General features: G+C 45.9%; 1 protein-coding gene across 1 annotated transcript; it reads left to right on the top strand.

Moving 5' to 3' along the window:
* The first annotated feature begins 353 nt into the window (after positions 1-353).
* Positions 354-14,318, top strand: LOC109122316 (uncharacterized). The gene is made up of 6 exons (XM_059736670.1): positions 354-809; positions 4,583-8,586; positions 10,318-10,634; positions 12,559-12,672; positions 13,165-13,320; positions 14,202-14,318. The coding sequence occupies exons 2-6, from the start codon at positions 4,734-4,736 to the stop codon at positions 14,316-14,318; spliced, it is 4,557 nt and encodes a 1,518-aa protein (XP_059592653.1). The 5' UTR covers positions 354-809; positions 4,583-4,733.
* Positions 14,319-14,807: the final 489 nt, after the last annotated feature.

The following is a 14,807-nucleotide window of genomic DNA, read 5'->3' as shown; positions in this document are numbered from 1 at the left end:
AATAGAAAATAATATTGATTTCCAATTATTTATATAAAAAAAGTTTTAAAAAACAATAAAAATTTTAAATAATTAAAATAAAATTATTATGGTAGCATAAATAGTAATGCAATAAATACCAAAAAAAATTATGTGAAAAATGAATAGGTATTTTGGTGTTTTAATATCTTATATCATTTCCGTATATTATGTAAGTTATACGGAATAAATATTCGGCCAACACACAATTGTCCCGTGGTTGGTTTTATATCCTGACACGCATGTGCATTGAAAAGCAAAGCCTGTCATGATTTCGTGTCAGGTGGGCCAGACAAAGGGTATGTTAGGCAATTTGACAACCCTTCTCACCTTTCTGAACCAAGGCTTTATGTATCTCTCAATTTTCCTTTTTCACCAGAAAGGTCTGACGAGAAAGGAGCTTGGCACCCACCCTTGCCCTACATGCTTAATCATTCATTAATAATCATGTATCCCATACTACCTTACATGAACACTTGATTTTGAAGGAATAAAATTCCACAAAGCCTTGTGTAGACCCCCACCCGAGGAGAGGAGCTTTCTGGGGGGGGAATTATTATTATTATTTTTTTTTTGTTCCTCTGCCCACGCTCTCGAGTGGGCTGCTCCGGGGCGGCAGATGGGATGGGTGGAAGGAAGCAAGGGGTGGCTTGCTGAGGAAGACTGAGAAAAAGAAAAGAAGAAGAGAAAAAGAGAAGAAGAGGGGATCTGCAGAGGGGGGGCTTGGCTGGAGGCAGAGGCAGAAAAGCTGAGTAGAGGGGGAGCAAATCCGACTCCAGGAAGCACTCCAGGTACGTTCATTGTGAACCATATTTTTTATTCTGGGTATCATTCTATTGGATGTCTTTGTTGCTTTATGTGTTCGTTTATACACTTGTGCTGTTGGTTCTTTCTCTGTTCCATGGATCCGGCTTGAGAAACTGATAAAGGCCTTCGTCTTATCCATCATGAGACACCAGAGATATGGGTTGCAGTTTGGTTTTGACTCTGTATATGTTTTTTTCCACTAATATGAACTCATTTCTCTTTCCATCGTCGCCACTCTCTCAACTCCATTTTCATTCACCGGAATCTTGTTTTTGTCCCCGAAATATCAACTCCCCCTCTCGTTTCGCCGACATGATAGAACTGCGTCTCGGGTCCCAGTCCGATAAAAATGGCTGAACATGCCAAAGGTTCGAGAGCCGCATCTGAATCCTCGCTGGAAAATATCACCGACGAGTTGCAAGGCCATGATTCGTCATCGTCCAACTCCGTTTCCGATCCTGATAAAACAGCGTCGCCGTCGTCCGTCAAAGCCAAGGATTTTCGCCTCTTTGGACGGGAGAAGCTGGTCCATATAGTTCTCGGGGGAGGAAGACACGCTGATGTATTTTTGTGAAGGGACAAGAAGATCTCGGCTGGAGTACTTGGCGGAGCTGTGCAGAGACGAGAGGACGCCAGCAAGTCTGCGCAGCAGGAACATGAAACTTATCTCTCTCATAAAACGCCACCAATGCTGACTTTAGTTTGCCTTTGATTTTGGGAGTAGCATTTAATGAGAGTGCCATTGAAAGTCTCAATTTCCAGTTTTCATCCTTAGTCAAATGTTTTTCTCTTTTTTTATCCATAAAAGCCAACCATCATTCCATGTTGCAATTTCCATCATCACCACCGACAAGACCAACCCACTACCAATCTCAAATTTTTTTCTTTTTTTAATTCTTTCATATGTTGATGTCTTAATTTAATTTTTAAAATTCTGAATTCTTTTAAAATTAATTTTTCAAACTTCATTTTCTCAATTTAATATTTAATTCCCAATTTTTGAAATTCTAATTTTCCAACTTCCAAATTTAATTTTTAATTTCAAAAATTTTTAATATTCACATTCATTTATTTAATTCTCATTTTATTTATTATTATTATCTTATTTATTTATTTATTTTTCAAAAATTCCACTTTCAAATAATTTTCAATAGTCCAATTTTCATAGCTCCAAACTCTCAAATAATTTTCAACATTCCAATTTCTAAAATTTTAATTTTTACATTTATTTATTTAATAATTACTATTTTCATTATTATTATTATTTTATTTTTAAAATCCTATCTTTAAATAATTCATCAAAATTCCTATTTTCCAATTTTTGAATTTAGTCTCCAATTTCCAAAATTTCAATTTTCACATGTATTTATTTATTTATTTATGGTTATCATCATTTTATTTATTTCTTTTAAAAAAATTCCACCTTCAAATAATTTCCAAGGTTCCAATTTTCATAATTTAATTTTCATAGTTCCAACTCTCAAATAATTTTAAAAATTCTAATTTCTTTCAATTTCAATTTCCAAAATTCCAATTCTTGAATTTAATTCTCAATACTTCAATTTTTAAATAACCTTCGAGATTCCATTTTTTTCAAATAAATTTCGAAAATCCAATTTTCTCTCAAATAGTTTTAATTATGTTCTGGTTTTCAAACAATCTTCCGCTCCTCTTAATTTTAATAAGCATGAATGTCATTTTCATAATTTCAGAATAATGGAATTTGTGAGATTAATTCGTGCAAGATCAATCGGGCTTTGGTGGGGGCCCCACATACGTGATTTTATAATTGATTGATTTGTTTGTCACACGTGATTTATTTATCCTGCTCTCCGACATGCATGCTATATTTTCTTAATTGTGCACTAACCTCTCTCTTGATAGCGCATGGTGGCTCGTCGCCCAGGTACGCACCTACTTTCACTCTGGTAATTGTCCAAGCATATTTTGATTCTCACGTGTGCATGATTTATTCTGGGTACTCATTGATCTACTAGTCCACTGCCATGATTGCTTCATTTTATTAGTAGAGACCTGTTTTTAGGGATTTAGAAGGGTGCTACGGATTTTTACCGTACCTTCCTAATAAGTAACCTGACCCCCGAACTCGATCCGGTTTTTCACAGACCACCTTTTCCAAAGTAAGGAGTCACACTTAGGGTTTTTCTTTCTTATTTTGTTTACCCTTTTTAAAAATAAAACAAAAATAAGTGGCGACTCCAAGTCATTTTCTTAATCAATAAAGATCAATTTTTTAAATTAAAATCGAGCTCGCCATCGAGTGGAAAACGCATGAGCCAAAATGCGGGGTCCACAAAATGGCGACTCCACTGGGGAAAATTTAGAGGGTCAAGCTTGAACTTAAGATGAAGCAAACATGGCTTTTGATGAGTCTATCAGTGGGTACTCACTTCTTGATTGCACATTGAGGGTTCCCGAGTTTTTGCTTGGGACATTGACATGATTGATTGGATTGGTCGATTATCTTGATTGGAAATTCCGACATAGTGATTTTCTTTGTGCTTCATTGATATATTTGTTTGAGATATTTGACATGCTGATTATGATGATTGATTCGTATTGATAGAGGATTCCGAGATAGCTATTTTCTCTATGCTTCATTGATATATTCATTTGAGATTTTGACATGCTGACTATATTGATTGATCATTTCGTATTGCTTAGCACATTGATCCTGATTTTGCCATGATTATTCTGATCACTTCACATGCATACACTCACCGCTGTACATCACTCAGCTGGCTATGTTGTTTTCTCTGACTGGCATATTATCTTGATCGTCTTTTGAGCATGATGTTCATATCGCTATTCATCCTGATAGTCGTAGCTTTTTGTGTGGACATGAGTGATATATCCTGTACTCTGCCTGACTGCATGTCGCATGACTGCCTTTCTTCTACTTGATTGCATGTTGCTTGTCCATGTGGGCCGCATATATATCCCCTTACCTCCAACTCTCTTGGTTTCGGTCATCCCTTTCATCCCGGTTCTCACTATTGCAAGTGTGAGACCTTCTGTGTGCTTGCTCTCTGACCGAGCCAGAGATTAGGAGTAGGGTCTAGCGACGGGCTATATCGATGCACGGGAGCATTCTGGAGGAGAGCGACACTTTGATGTCAATTGGAGTCCGATCATTGAAGACCTGTATAGCCCGGAGCTAGGTTTCATGGATATTTGTGTGGCCAGTGTGTTTCATATCCTGCTTTAGCTTCTTAGGGTTTCGGATGCACCCACACCATTCACTATGCACTCTAGCCGACTATTGAGTGTTGAGAGTTTGAGAGGTTTCACCATAGGAAACCCCCTGGGATGCGAGGTAGTGCATGTGTGGAGGTGATGACCACCTTGCATGGAAGCGCCCCGTCTCTTCGGAGGCGTGCAGAGGGTTGCGTACCGCCGGAGGGTATGATCGCTTCTGCTAGGGATATTTTAAAGTCCACCCTTATCCATTTAGAGCCACCTTGACCTTGTAGGTTGAGCCGTAGATCCTTCGATTAGGATTCCCTCCTTACACGTGGGTGCATCTGAGGGCTTTCCGTGCCTCTGTAGCCGCAGTTTTGGATCCGATTTTCCCTCTGTTTAGTCTCCAGTTGAGAGTGCACTGAGATCATGACGAGTTTGAGTACGGTCGGACCGCTCATCTTCATTTGGATGCTTTGCTTGTTCCTGTTCAGATTATCTTTTCTTCTATACATTCCCCGAGCCATATCCTTATTCCGTTCTTCGTGCTTTGTAGGATCGGACCTTTGTTCCTTGTCTTGATATACCTTTGTGGATCAGAGCAGAGGAGGAGTGCTTTCAGGATCAGGATTTTTACTCTCAGTCTGGGTATAGTTTCGTGGATCAGAGTAGAGGGCAGATTAGTTCGGGTTTCAGATACACCAGATATGGATCAGCAGGTCGTCACGGTCGATCAGTTCACGGCCGCTATGGCTTCTATCCAGGAGGCTTTGGCTGGCCTCAGGCAGGAGATCAGTGGTCAGCAGGGTAGACCACCGACAGTTCAGGATGAGACGCCATATGACTCACACCCACCTCCACCACCCCCACCCGTTCCTTCAGTGCACCAGGCATCACCATATGTATTACACGGGCATTCTGAGATCGCTCCACCCGCAGTCGCCCAGGCCGTTGTCGCTGATGACACGCATGCGCGCATGGACCGCATCGAGCAGTGTATGAGACAGATGAGAGTGTCAGATGGATCCGTCGTTTGGGATGATTTTGGGGGTATGCCGGTAGCCAGTTTACCGGCTAAGTTCAGGATGCCAGATATTGAGAGGTACACTGGTATTGGTTGTCCGCGCCTCCACCTCAGACTTTATAGCACCGTGATGAGGGCTCATGGACTAGACGAGCCTCAGATGATCACCCTTTTCCCCCTATCTCTGAGTGGGGCGGCTCAGCGCTGGTTTGCGTCTCTGGAGTCCTCGAGACGCCGTACATGGGATGACTTGGCCCAGGAGTTCCTACGACAGTTTTCGTTTAACACTGTTGTAGACGTATCGAGGAGAGAGCTCGAGGCTCTGAGGCAGAGGACAGAGGAGTCCGTTTCTTCTTTCATTTCCCGCTGGCGCGGGAAGATAGCTGAGATAGTGGATAGACCATCAGAGAGAGACCAGATTCAGATGGTTTTGAGGAGCCTACAGCCGAGGATCGCCAGACATGTGGTTGGGGCCCCGTTCACAGATTTTGGGTCTCTGGTTATGGCTTTGTATGATGTCGAGGACGGCATCACGAGAGGTTTATGGGCAGATTCTTCCCCTAGTGATGTTAAGGGGAAGAAACCATTCATAGGACCGAGACCGACAGAGGTTGGCGCTATCAGTTCATCCAGTCAGAGGCCTTTCAGACGCCATCAGCCGATCCCACAGTTTTCTGAGCCTCATTCTTCCTATGCATCTCATCAGTACAGGCCACGGACACCTCGTCCGGTTTATGATCAGACACACATGCCGCAGACATTGGTTTTACCTTCTTATGCCACTCAGGGCATTGAGAGACCCGCGGTCTCCTACACAGCCACAGGGCAGCCATGCTACGCTGCTCAGTTCACCGCGAGACCTGCGGCGCCTTATCCCCGACCTGGAGCCCAGCAGACTTCTGCTCTGTTTGCTTTGAGGACGCAGAGGCAGTTCTCGCAGATAGGCATGCCGTTGAGCCAGGCTCTTCGGAAGCTTACGGAGGCTGGTTTATTGACTGCTCTCACCCCTCGGCCACTACCTCAGCCGATTCCAGCTCAGTTCAGGATGGATTTACACTGTGCTTATCATCAGGGGCCTGGACATGAGACCGATCGATGCACCGCTCTGAGGCACGCTATTCAGGATCTGATAGACCAGGGTTTGGTACACTTGGGCCAGCCGAGTGTGACCACAAACCCGTTGCCGACCCACACCACACATGCAGTTCCTCCACCAGCTGGTGGTATTCATTTCTTGGACTTTGATGAGACTGATGATCATGTCCATATGTTGAGTTGGGATGATCCAGACCCAGAGCCTATCATGCCAGCTGGGATTTATGAGACGAGTGGGGTGACTCTAGAGCCACAGATGCCTGCTCCATTTCGATTATTTCATGAGGCAGCGTCTGTACAGACTACCACTTCCGAGCCTTTGACATTCACACGCTATAGCGTTCAGGCGCCGTACATTCTGATCCCAGGTGTTGAGGAGGTTCGAGCTCCACATGTTGATATTTCTCAGACTCCGGACATCCAGTATATCCTCCGAGGGGGTAGAGTGATGCGACAGCCACCTCCCGCGGCAGCTAGGCCAGTTGAGGGTACATCTGCTTCCCATGAGGAGGTCAGAGCAGAGGATGACGAGATTTTGAGGCAGTTGCAGAGCACTCAGGCTCATATTTCTATCTGGAGCCTTTTAGCGTCCTCCAGTACTCATCGGGATGCACTGACTCGAGCTCTGAGCCAGATCAGAGTTGATACCACGACCACTCCCGAGGGACTCATTCATATGATGACGGCTGGCAGAGCCACTTGTATTGTCTTTTCCGATGATGACTTGCCACCGGAGGGCTCAGACCACACTCGCCCGCTCTACATATCTGTCGGTTGTTCAGGCCGCCGAGTTCCATCTGTCCTTTTGGACAATGGCTCGGCCCTGAACGTATGTCCTCTTGCCACTGCCATCGCCCTTGGATACGCTCCTTCTGATTTCGGTCCCTCTACTCAGACCGTTCGCGCATATGACAGTACTCGGAGGGAGGTCATGGGTACATTGGAGATCGAGTTACTGATCGGTCCGGCCACTTTTGTCGCTATATTCCAGGTTTTAAGGATTCCTACATCCTTTAACCTGCTTTTGGGCCGACCATGGATCCACCGAGCCGGGGCCATTCCTTCTTCCTTTCATCAGAAGGTGAAGTTTATTCACGATGGTCAGGTCGTCGTGGTGCAGTCTGTGGGAGACATGTTCATTGCTGCTGAGCCTGTGCTCGAGATTAGTCACACTGATGATGATCTTTTTCTGACTGGATTCACCTTCGATGAGGTGCAGACCGTAGAGATAGAGGATTTCTGCCGAGATTTTGTGGCCATGTCCTTTGACCAGCATGGGAGCACAGTGGTGCTCGATATTATGCGGAGCATGTCCTATCTACCCGGCATGGGGTTGGGCCGACGTCAGCATGGACCGAGCGAGTTCATAGCCATCCCTGATCATGACGTACCGTTCGGACTCGGGTTCATCCCCACTGAGGCCGATTATCTCTATATGGCGCGCTTGCGCAAGGAGAGAGTGAGGGCTCGGCTGACTCATACACCTTTCGACTATCCTCTTCGCCCATACACCATGAGCTTATCTGATTACTTTGTGAGGGCATCAGAGCCATTGACCCGCGCAGACGTGATCATTGGCGGACTTAGTACCACCCAGGAGGTTGAGCTTCAGCGCCTTGTCCAGCAGTTACGATTGGGAGACGGAGCCCCTGGTCCTTCGACTTCTGTGTTGATTGCTCCTTCTTCTCCAGATCGCACTAGCCTTATGACGCTTTGCTTCCCGGACGAGACCGATGAGCATGGGACCTTTGATGAGGTCGGGGACGTAGTGGACGGAGCCGCCCCACACGACGAGTACATCGACGAGATGCTCGCCCTGAGCATGAGCCAGATTGAGGAGACTGTTCATCCTGGGCTTGCTTCATCATTCGATCTTTTCGGGGTATCCGCCATCGAGCTTGCCGAGGAGAGCGTGACTGCCCCTGCTCTGGAGTCTGTTGAGGACCCTATAGTTTTTTATGATTTGATTGATAGCCATGTTGGCATTGTTGAGGGAGCGTCCGACTCTGTGGACCCACCTCTTTCATTTGACGTTCTGTCGGGGTTCGTCTCCCGTTCTGACATCGTTTCCGATGTTCCATCTATGGATTTGAGCATTTTTGAGTATTTGCCTGTCTCTTGTGATATTGATTTATCTGCACCATCTTCACCCACATCACAGATTTTTGATATTGATGATGAGATTGCACAGCATGACTCAGATGATGACTCATCTTCTGTTTCCGATTCGGATCCCGTTGATCAGAGGGTTTCACCTGCTGTAGGAGACACGGAGATTGTTGATTTTGGCACTACAGATCAGCCTAGGGAGTTGAGGATCGGGTCAGATCTATCTACAGATGAGAGGGACAGCCTCATCCAGTTGCTCAGAGCATACTTGGACGTTTTCGCATGGTCCTATGAGGACATGCTAGGCCTTGATTCATCTATCGTCCAGCATCGTTTGCCACTTCTGCCCCGGGCCCGACCGGTTAAGCAGAAGTTGAGACGATTGCACCCTCGTTGGAGCTTGCAGGTGAAAGAAGAGATCCAGAAGCAGCTTAGTGTAGGATTCTTATCAGTGGTTGAGTACCCGGAGTGGCTGGCCAATGTCGTCCCTGTTCCCAAGAAGGACGGCAAGGTGAGAGTCTGTGTTGATTTCCGAGATCTCAACAAGGCCAGTCCTAAGGATGATTTTCCTCTTCCACACATCGACATGCTAGTTGACAGTACGGCAGGTCATTCGATGTTGTCCTTTATGGACGGATTTTCTGGGTACAGTCAGATCTTGATGGCTCCAGAGGACATGGAGAAGACGTCCTTCATTACCGAGTGGGGCACTTATTGCTATAGAGTCATGCCATTCGGATTGAAGAACGCAGGAGCCACATATCAGAGAGCAGCGACCACCCTCTTCCATGACATGATGCATCGGGATGTCGAGGTTTATGTAGACGACATGATAGTGAAATCCCGAGGTAGATCAGATCACTTAGCAGCCTTGGAGAGGTTCTTTGAGAGGATCAGACAGTTCAGATTGAGACTGAATCCCAAGAAGTGCACCTTCGGAGTGACTTCTGGGAAACTCTTGGGATACATGGTCAGTGAGCGAGGCATAGAGGTAGATCCGGACAAGATTAGAGCCATCCTTGACATGCCTGCACCGAGGACCGAAAGGGAGGTCAGAGGCTTCCTGGGCAGACTTCAGTACATCAGCAGATTCATTGCCAGATTGACAGACATTTGTGAGCCCATTTTCCGACTCTTGAGGAAGAGTCAACCTACTGTTTGGGATGATCAGTGTCAGCGCGCATTTGAGAGGATCAGAGAGTACTTGTTGTCGCCTCCAGTGTTGGCGCCTCCTACACCAGGCCGTCCTCTACTCCTATACTTGTCTGTCTCAGACGTGGCTTTGGGATGCATGTTAGCTCAGCTCGATGCTTCGGGCAAGGATCGAGCCATTTATTATATGAGTAAGAGGATGTTAGACTACGAGACGAGATATGTCATGATTGAGCGTTATTGTTTGGCATTGGTTTGGGCCACTCGCCGATTGAGACATTACATGACCGAGTATTCCGTGCATTTGATATCTCGCTTGGATCCTCTGAGATATTTGTTTGACAGACCCGCTCTGGTTGGTCGCCTTATGAGATGGCTGGTACTTCTTACTGAGTTTGACATCCATTATGTCACTCAGAAGTCCATCAGAGGGAGCATTGTAGCAGATCATCTAGCCTCATTACCAGTTTCTGATGCCAGAGCTATTGACGATGATTTTCCAGACGAGGATGTCGCTGCTGTGACTAGTCTGTCAGGTTGGCGCATGTACTTTGATGGCGCGGCCAACCATTCCGGATATGGGATAGGCGTCTTGTTGATATCCCCTCACGGTGATCACATTCCCAGATCAGTTCGTTTGGCATTCTCGGATCGACACCCTGCCACGAACAACATTGTTGAGTATGAGGCTTGTATCTTGGGATTAGAGACAGCTCTCGAGCTTGGGATTAGACAGATGGAGGTGTTTGGTGACTCCAATCTGGTATTGAGACAGATTCAGGGCGAGTGGAAGACTAGAGATGTGAAGCTTAAGCCTTATCATGCATATTTGGAGCTACTGGTTGGGAGATTTGATGATTTGAGATATACCCATCTGCCTAGAGTGCAGAACCAGTTTGCTGATGCTTTAGCTACTCTAGCTTCCATGATCGATATTCCCGTTGATGCCACTGTTCGACCTTTGTTGATCGAGTCGAGGTCTGCTCCTGCTTACTGTTGCTTGATCGATGATGTAGAGCCAGATGATGGTTTGCCATGGTATCACGACATATATCACTTTTTGAGACTTGGCGTATATCCTGAGGCTGCCACGGCCAAGGAGAAGAGAGCATTGAGACAGTTGGCTACCCGATTCGTCATCTGTGGCGAGACATTGTATAGACGATCGCCTGATGGGATGCTACTATTATGTTTGGACCGCACCTCTGCCGATCGGGTGATGAGAGAGGTTCATGCGGGAGTCTGCGGACCACATATGGGAGGACATATGTTGGCTCGTAAGATCATGAGGACAGGATACTTCTGGTTGACCATGGAGACAGATTGCTGCCAGTTTGTTCAGAGGTGTCCCGAGTGTCAGATACACGGAGATCTCATTCACGTGCCGCCCTCCGAGCTGCACGCACTGACTTCACCATGGCCATTTTCCATCTGGGGTATTGATATCATCGGGAAGATTTCACCGAAATCTTCCAGTGGTCATGAGTTCATCCTGGTCGCCATCGATTACTTCACCAAGTGGGTGGAGGCCGCTTCGTATGCGAGATTGACATCGTCTGGAGTTGCTAGTTTCATCAGATCACACATTATCTATCGCTATGGAGTCCCTCATGAGTTGATTTCAGACAGAGGAGTACATTTCAGAGCAGAGGTTGACACCTTAGTACAGAGATACGGCATCCGGCATCATAGGTCGTCTGCGTACAGGCCGCAGACGAACGGAGCAGTAGAGGCCGCGAATAAGAATATCAAGAGGATATTACGGAGGATGGTCGAGACTTCTCGGGATTGGTCAGAGAAGCTCCCATTTGCATTATGGGCTTATCGGACTTCTTTTCGCACCTCTACAGGCGCCACACCCTACTCCTTGGTATATGGCATGGAGGCGATGCTACCCGTTGAGATTGAGATGGGTTCGTTGAGAGTAGCACTAGAGCAGCAGATTCCCGAGGCAGATTGGGCTCAGGCTCGATTTGATCAGCTCAATCTCCTAGATGAGAGGAGATTGAGAGCAGCAGACCATGTTCGTGCGTATCAGAGGAAGATGGCCCGCGCTTTCAAAAAGCGGGTCAAGCCCAGACCATTACAGATAGGTGACTTAGTTCTGAAAGTCATCAGGGGATTGATCAGAGATCCTAGAGGGAAGTTCAGACCCAACTGGAGCGGACCTTATTTCATCAGGGAGTTGACCCCAGAGGGCGCTGCATGGTTGATGGATTTAGATGGAAACCGATTTTCAGAGCCAACCAATGTGGATCAGCTAAAGAGGTACTATGTTTGAGACCATGGTCGCAGGATGGGTGGCCATCATTTCGGTTAGCCATTACCTTGTTATTCCTTTGTGATACATAGTCCGTTGCTAGCCCATTGAGCCTCACATGCGTATTATAGCCTTTCTTTCTTATCGCCTTGCTCACATTTTCACACCGGGATAGGGGCCCTTTAATGTATGCATGCATTGTTTGGTAGTTTCATGAGCCTTGGACCTAGGGGCATGTTTTTCTCATCATTTTTTCCTATCACTGCACCTCTGCATTTTCATCTCATCTTATTGGTTGTGTTATTCATCTCTTCTTCTTTATCCTATCTACTATTTGTTTGCCTCATATTCTCTCCACCCTGAGTGGTGAGCCTCCTCAGTTCATCACATGGAGGATAGTCACATCATTTCCACCATCTATCTCACGGACATTGGTTTAGAGATCCTTAGTTTGAGAAGGTCATCTCGTTAGAGAGAGTTTTGGGTTGCCTTATCACTTGGGGGTGTGTTCATTTGTTATCGATATCATCTTTGGGGTTCATTTGTTCACGTTCAGGGTACGCGTATTTGTATATATGTAAAAAAAAAAAAAAAAAAAAAAAAAAAAAAAAAAAAAAAAAAAATTCATTATTACTATTATTAGCACATGTGTGTATGTGCATAGTGTTCTCGATCATTGGGTATGTATATCGATGTCTGGGGGTCATTTTTATCGAGTATGTTCGTTATTGGGAGTTCGTATGTGAGCTCTCTGAGATCCCATGTTATTTGTATTGCTTCGTCATATCTATTTGTGAGAGAGATGAGTGACCTTCTCCTAAGGACTCCGAGTCATTGTCCTTTCCATCATTACGTTCATTATTGATGTGACTTCATTTCATGTTTGATCTAGGTCGATCACCACTTTTCTTCACGTATTCATTGTATCGCCATCGTTTTTATCGTTGCTTGTGATTCATCTCATTCCCTTCGCATCTTATTCTCTCCTTACAGCGACCCATCTCAGGTTCGATGCTCATTTCGCATCATCATTGCACATATCACTATCAGTTCATCCCGTTTCATTTGTCTCCTTATCGATATCATATTCACTTTAGGCATCCTCAGGTCCATGGCTCGTGGGGTTCACTATACATGTTGCATTTCATATATGAGGGCATGAGTTTTGATCATTGGGTATTTGAGCCTAGTTTTCTCTCGTTTCTATCACCCTATCACCTTGGCCTACGTTACGTCCTGTGTCTTAAGACCACCCTGAGGCCATGGGATCAGATGTCGTCTTCAGCAGCCTCTACTTGGACAGGTGATTGAGATCTAGTTGATATTTAGATATTGTCATGCTTCTTCTTCTGGGAGTCGCCTCTTTGAGGTGTAGGTCTGATTCAGTTGTGTTCGGATTACCAGGATCGTGAGTTTGATGATGATTGATTTGGTGTCACCTGATTTTTGACCTATCATACCTCTGGTACCACACTGGGGCATATCCCATTTCATTTAGAGGTTCATGGATCCTCACGGACTTGCGCGACCATCACTTACTGGATGCTCATCGAGACGTGGACATGATCGTTTATCTTACGGAGCCTCTGAGATCCACACAGCCGGGTCCGCACTTCTCGACACTTGGATTCCATCATGCCTCTCCACCTGGGAGGTACATTTTGGGCATGTGTGCATGATTCAGTTATGAATTCGGACGACCATTGTTACATGTTCGATGACAGATGATTTCGTGTCGCTCGATTTCTGACCTGTCGTGCATCTGATGCCCATACTGGGGCATATTTTCCGTTTCGGATGAGATTTACGGACTTTCATGGAGGTCGCATGTGCGATGATGGATGATTTCATGACATTTGTTCTTCGGACCTGTCACGCACCTGATGCCATACTGGGGCATATTTCCGTTTTGGGTGAGTTTTACGGATCTTCGCAGAGGTCACATGTTCGAGGATAGATGATTCCATGCTATCTGATCTCCGACTTATCATACATTTCGACGCCATACAGGGGCATATTTCGGTTCGGATGAGATTTACAGATCATGAGGGAGTCGCGTGCCTAGCCTTATTTGGCGAGATGTATGTAGAGATGATGATATATTTGCTATCCTCACGATGATTCCTTAGTGGAGCCTATCGAGAGCCGTCTAGCCAGGCATGGATGACCTGAGCTCATCTGATTTTTCGACGTATTGCATTCTCGATGCCACATTGGGGCACATTCCCCATCTTGATCGAGATTTATAGATCCCCACTGGTTTACATGATCATCCACGGTTATGAGATACATGCCGGGTCGATGTTTGATCTCATTTTGTCCGGCTACTCTGAGGAGCCTCTTTTGAGTCATTCAGCCAGATTCATACCCTTTGATATAGTCGGATGGGGTTATGTCGAGTGCCTAGATCCCCACGTCATCATTTCAGTGCGGTACACATCAGGTCTTTTATGCATCCCCATGGTGTTATTCTCGGGTCATCAGGGCAGATCGGGTACATTCGATGCCATACTGGGGCATATTTCCCTCATTTAGCCATGGAGGCGATCGTTCTCTCACATGTCCGTCGCAGTCTCCATCACTCGGCCGAGATATATTGTATTCGCCTCACTGACCGTTGTTCCTGAGCTCTTTATTGACATGATCGCTTAGTGGTGCATCGTTCGAGACTCGTAGAGCCCCTTTTAGCCATTTATAGCAGTTTGAGATTTGCAGCGGCATGCCACACTGGGGCGTATTTCCCCCACATTGTTTCCTTGCAGTCTGGCGTACGGAGCCGCCGTTCATTCACGGTTTACGATATTCAGAGTCATCATGTCACATTTTTCAGTTCAGTGTTCAGAGCCACTTCTCAGTTTGACGTTCAGAGTCATCACCATCACTTTTTAGTTTCGGTGTTCAGAGCCATCATCACCACTTCTCAGTTTCGGCGTTCAGAGCCGTCATCGGTTTTCAGATCGACGTTCAGAGTCGCGTTCTCGGTTTCGGCGTTCAGATTCGTTATCACTTCTCAGCTTCGGTGTTCAGAGCCATCATCACCACTTCTCAGTTTCGGCGTTCAGAGCCGTCATCGGTTTTCAGATCGACGTTCAGAGTCGCGTTCTCGGTTTCGGCGTTCAGAGTCGTTATCACTTCTCAGCT

The sequence above is a fragment of the Vitis vinifera genome, chromosome 1 (genome assembly GCF_030704535.1).
Source record: "Vitis vinifera cultivar Pinot Noir 40024 chromosome 1, ASM3070453v1".
In the NCBI taxonomy this organism is placed as follows: domain Eukaryota; kingdom Viridiplantae; phylum Streptophyta; class Magnoliopsida; order Vitales; family Vitaceae; genus Vitis; species Vitis vinifera.
Note: the sequence above shows the minus strand (reverse complement) of the source record. Positions and strands in the feature narration are given on the sequence as shown.

Excerpts from the sequence above, each read along its gene's own strand:
- LOC109122316 (XM_059736670.1), top strand. The coding sequence starts at position 4,734 with ATGGATCAGCAGGTCGTCACGGTCGATCAGTTCACGGCCGCTATGGCT. Across the intron at positions 8,587-10,317 it reads TTCATCTATCGTCCAGCATC|CTACTCTAGCTTCCATGATC; the intron begins GTTTGCCACTTC and ends CTGATGCTTTAG. Across the intron at positions 10,635-12,558 it reads CCGATCGGGTGATGAGAGAG|GTCGATCACCACTTTTCTTC; the intron begins GTTCATGCGGGA and ends TGTTTGATCTAG.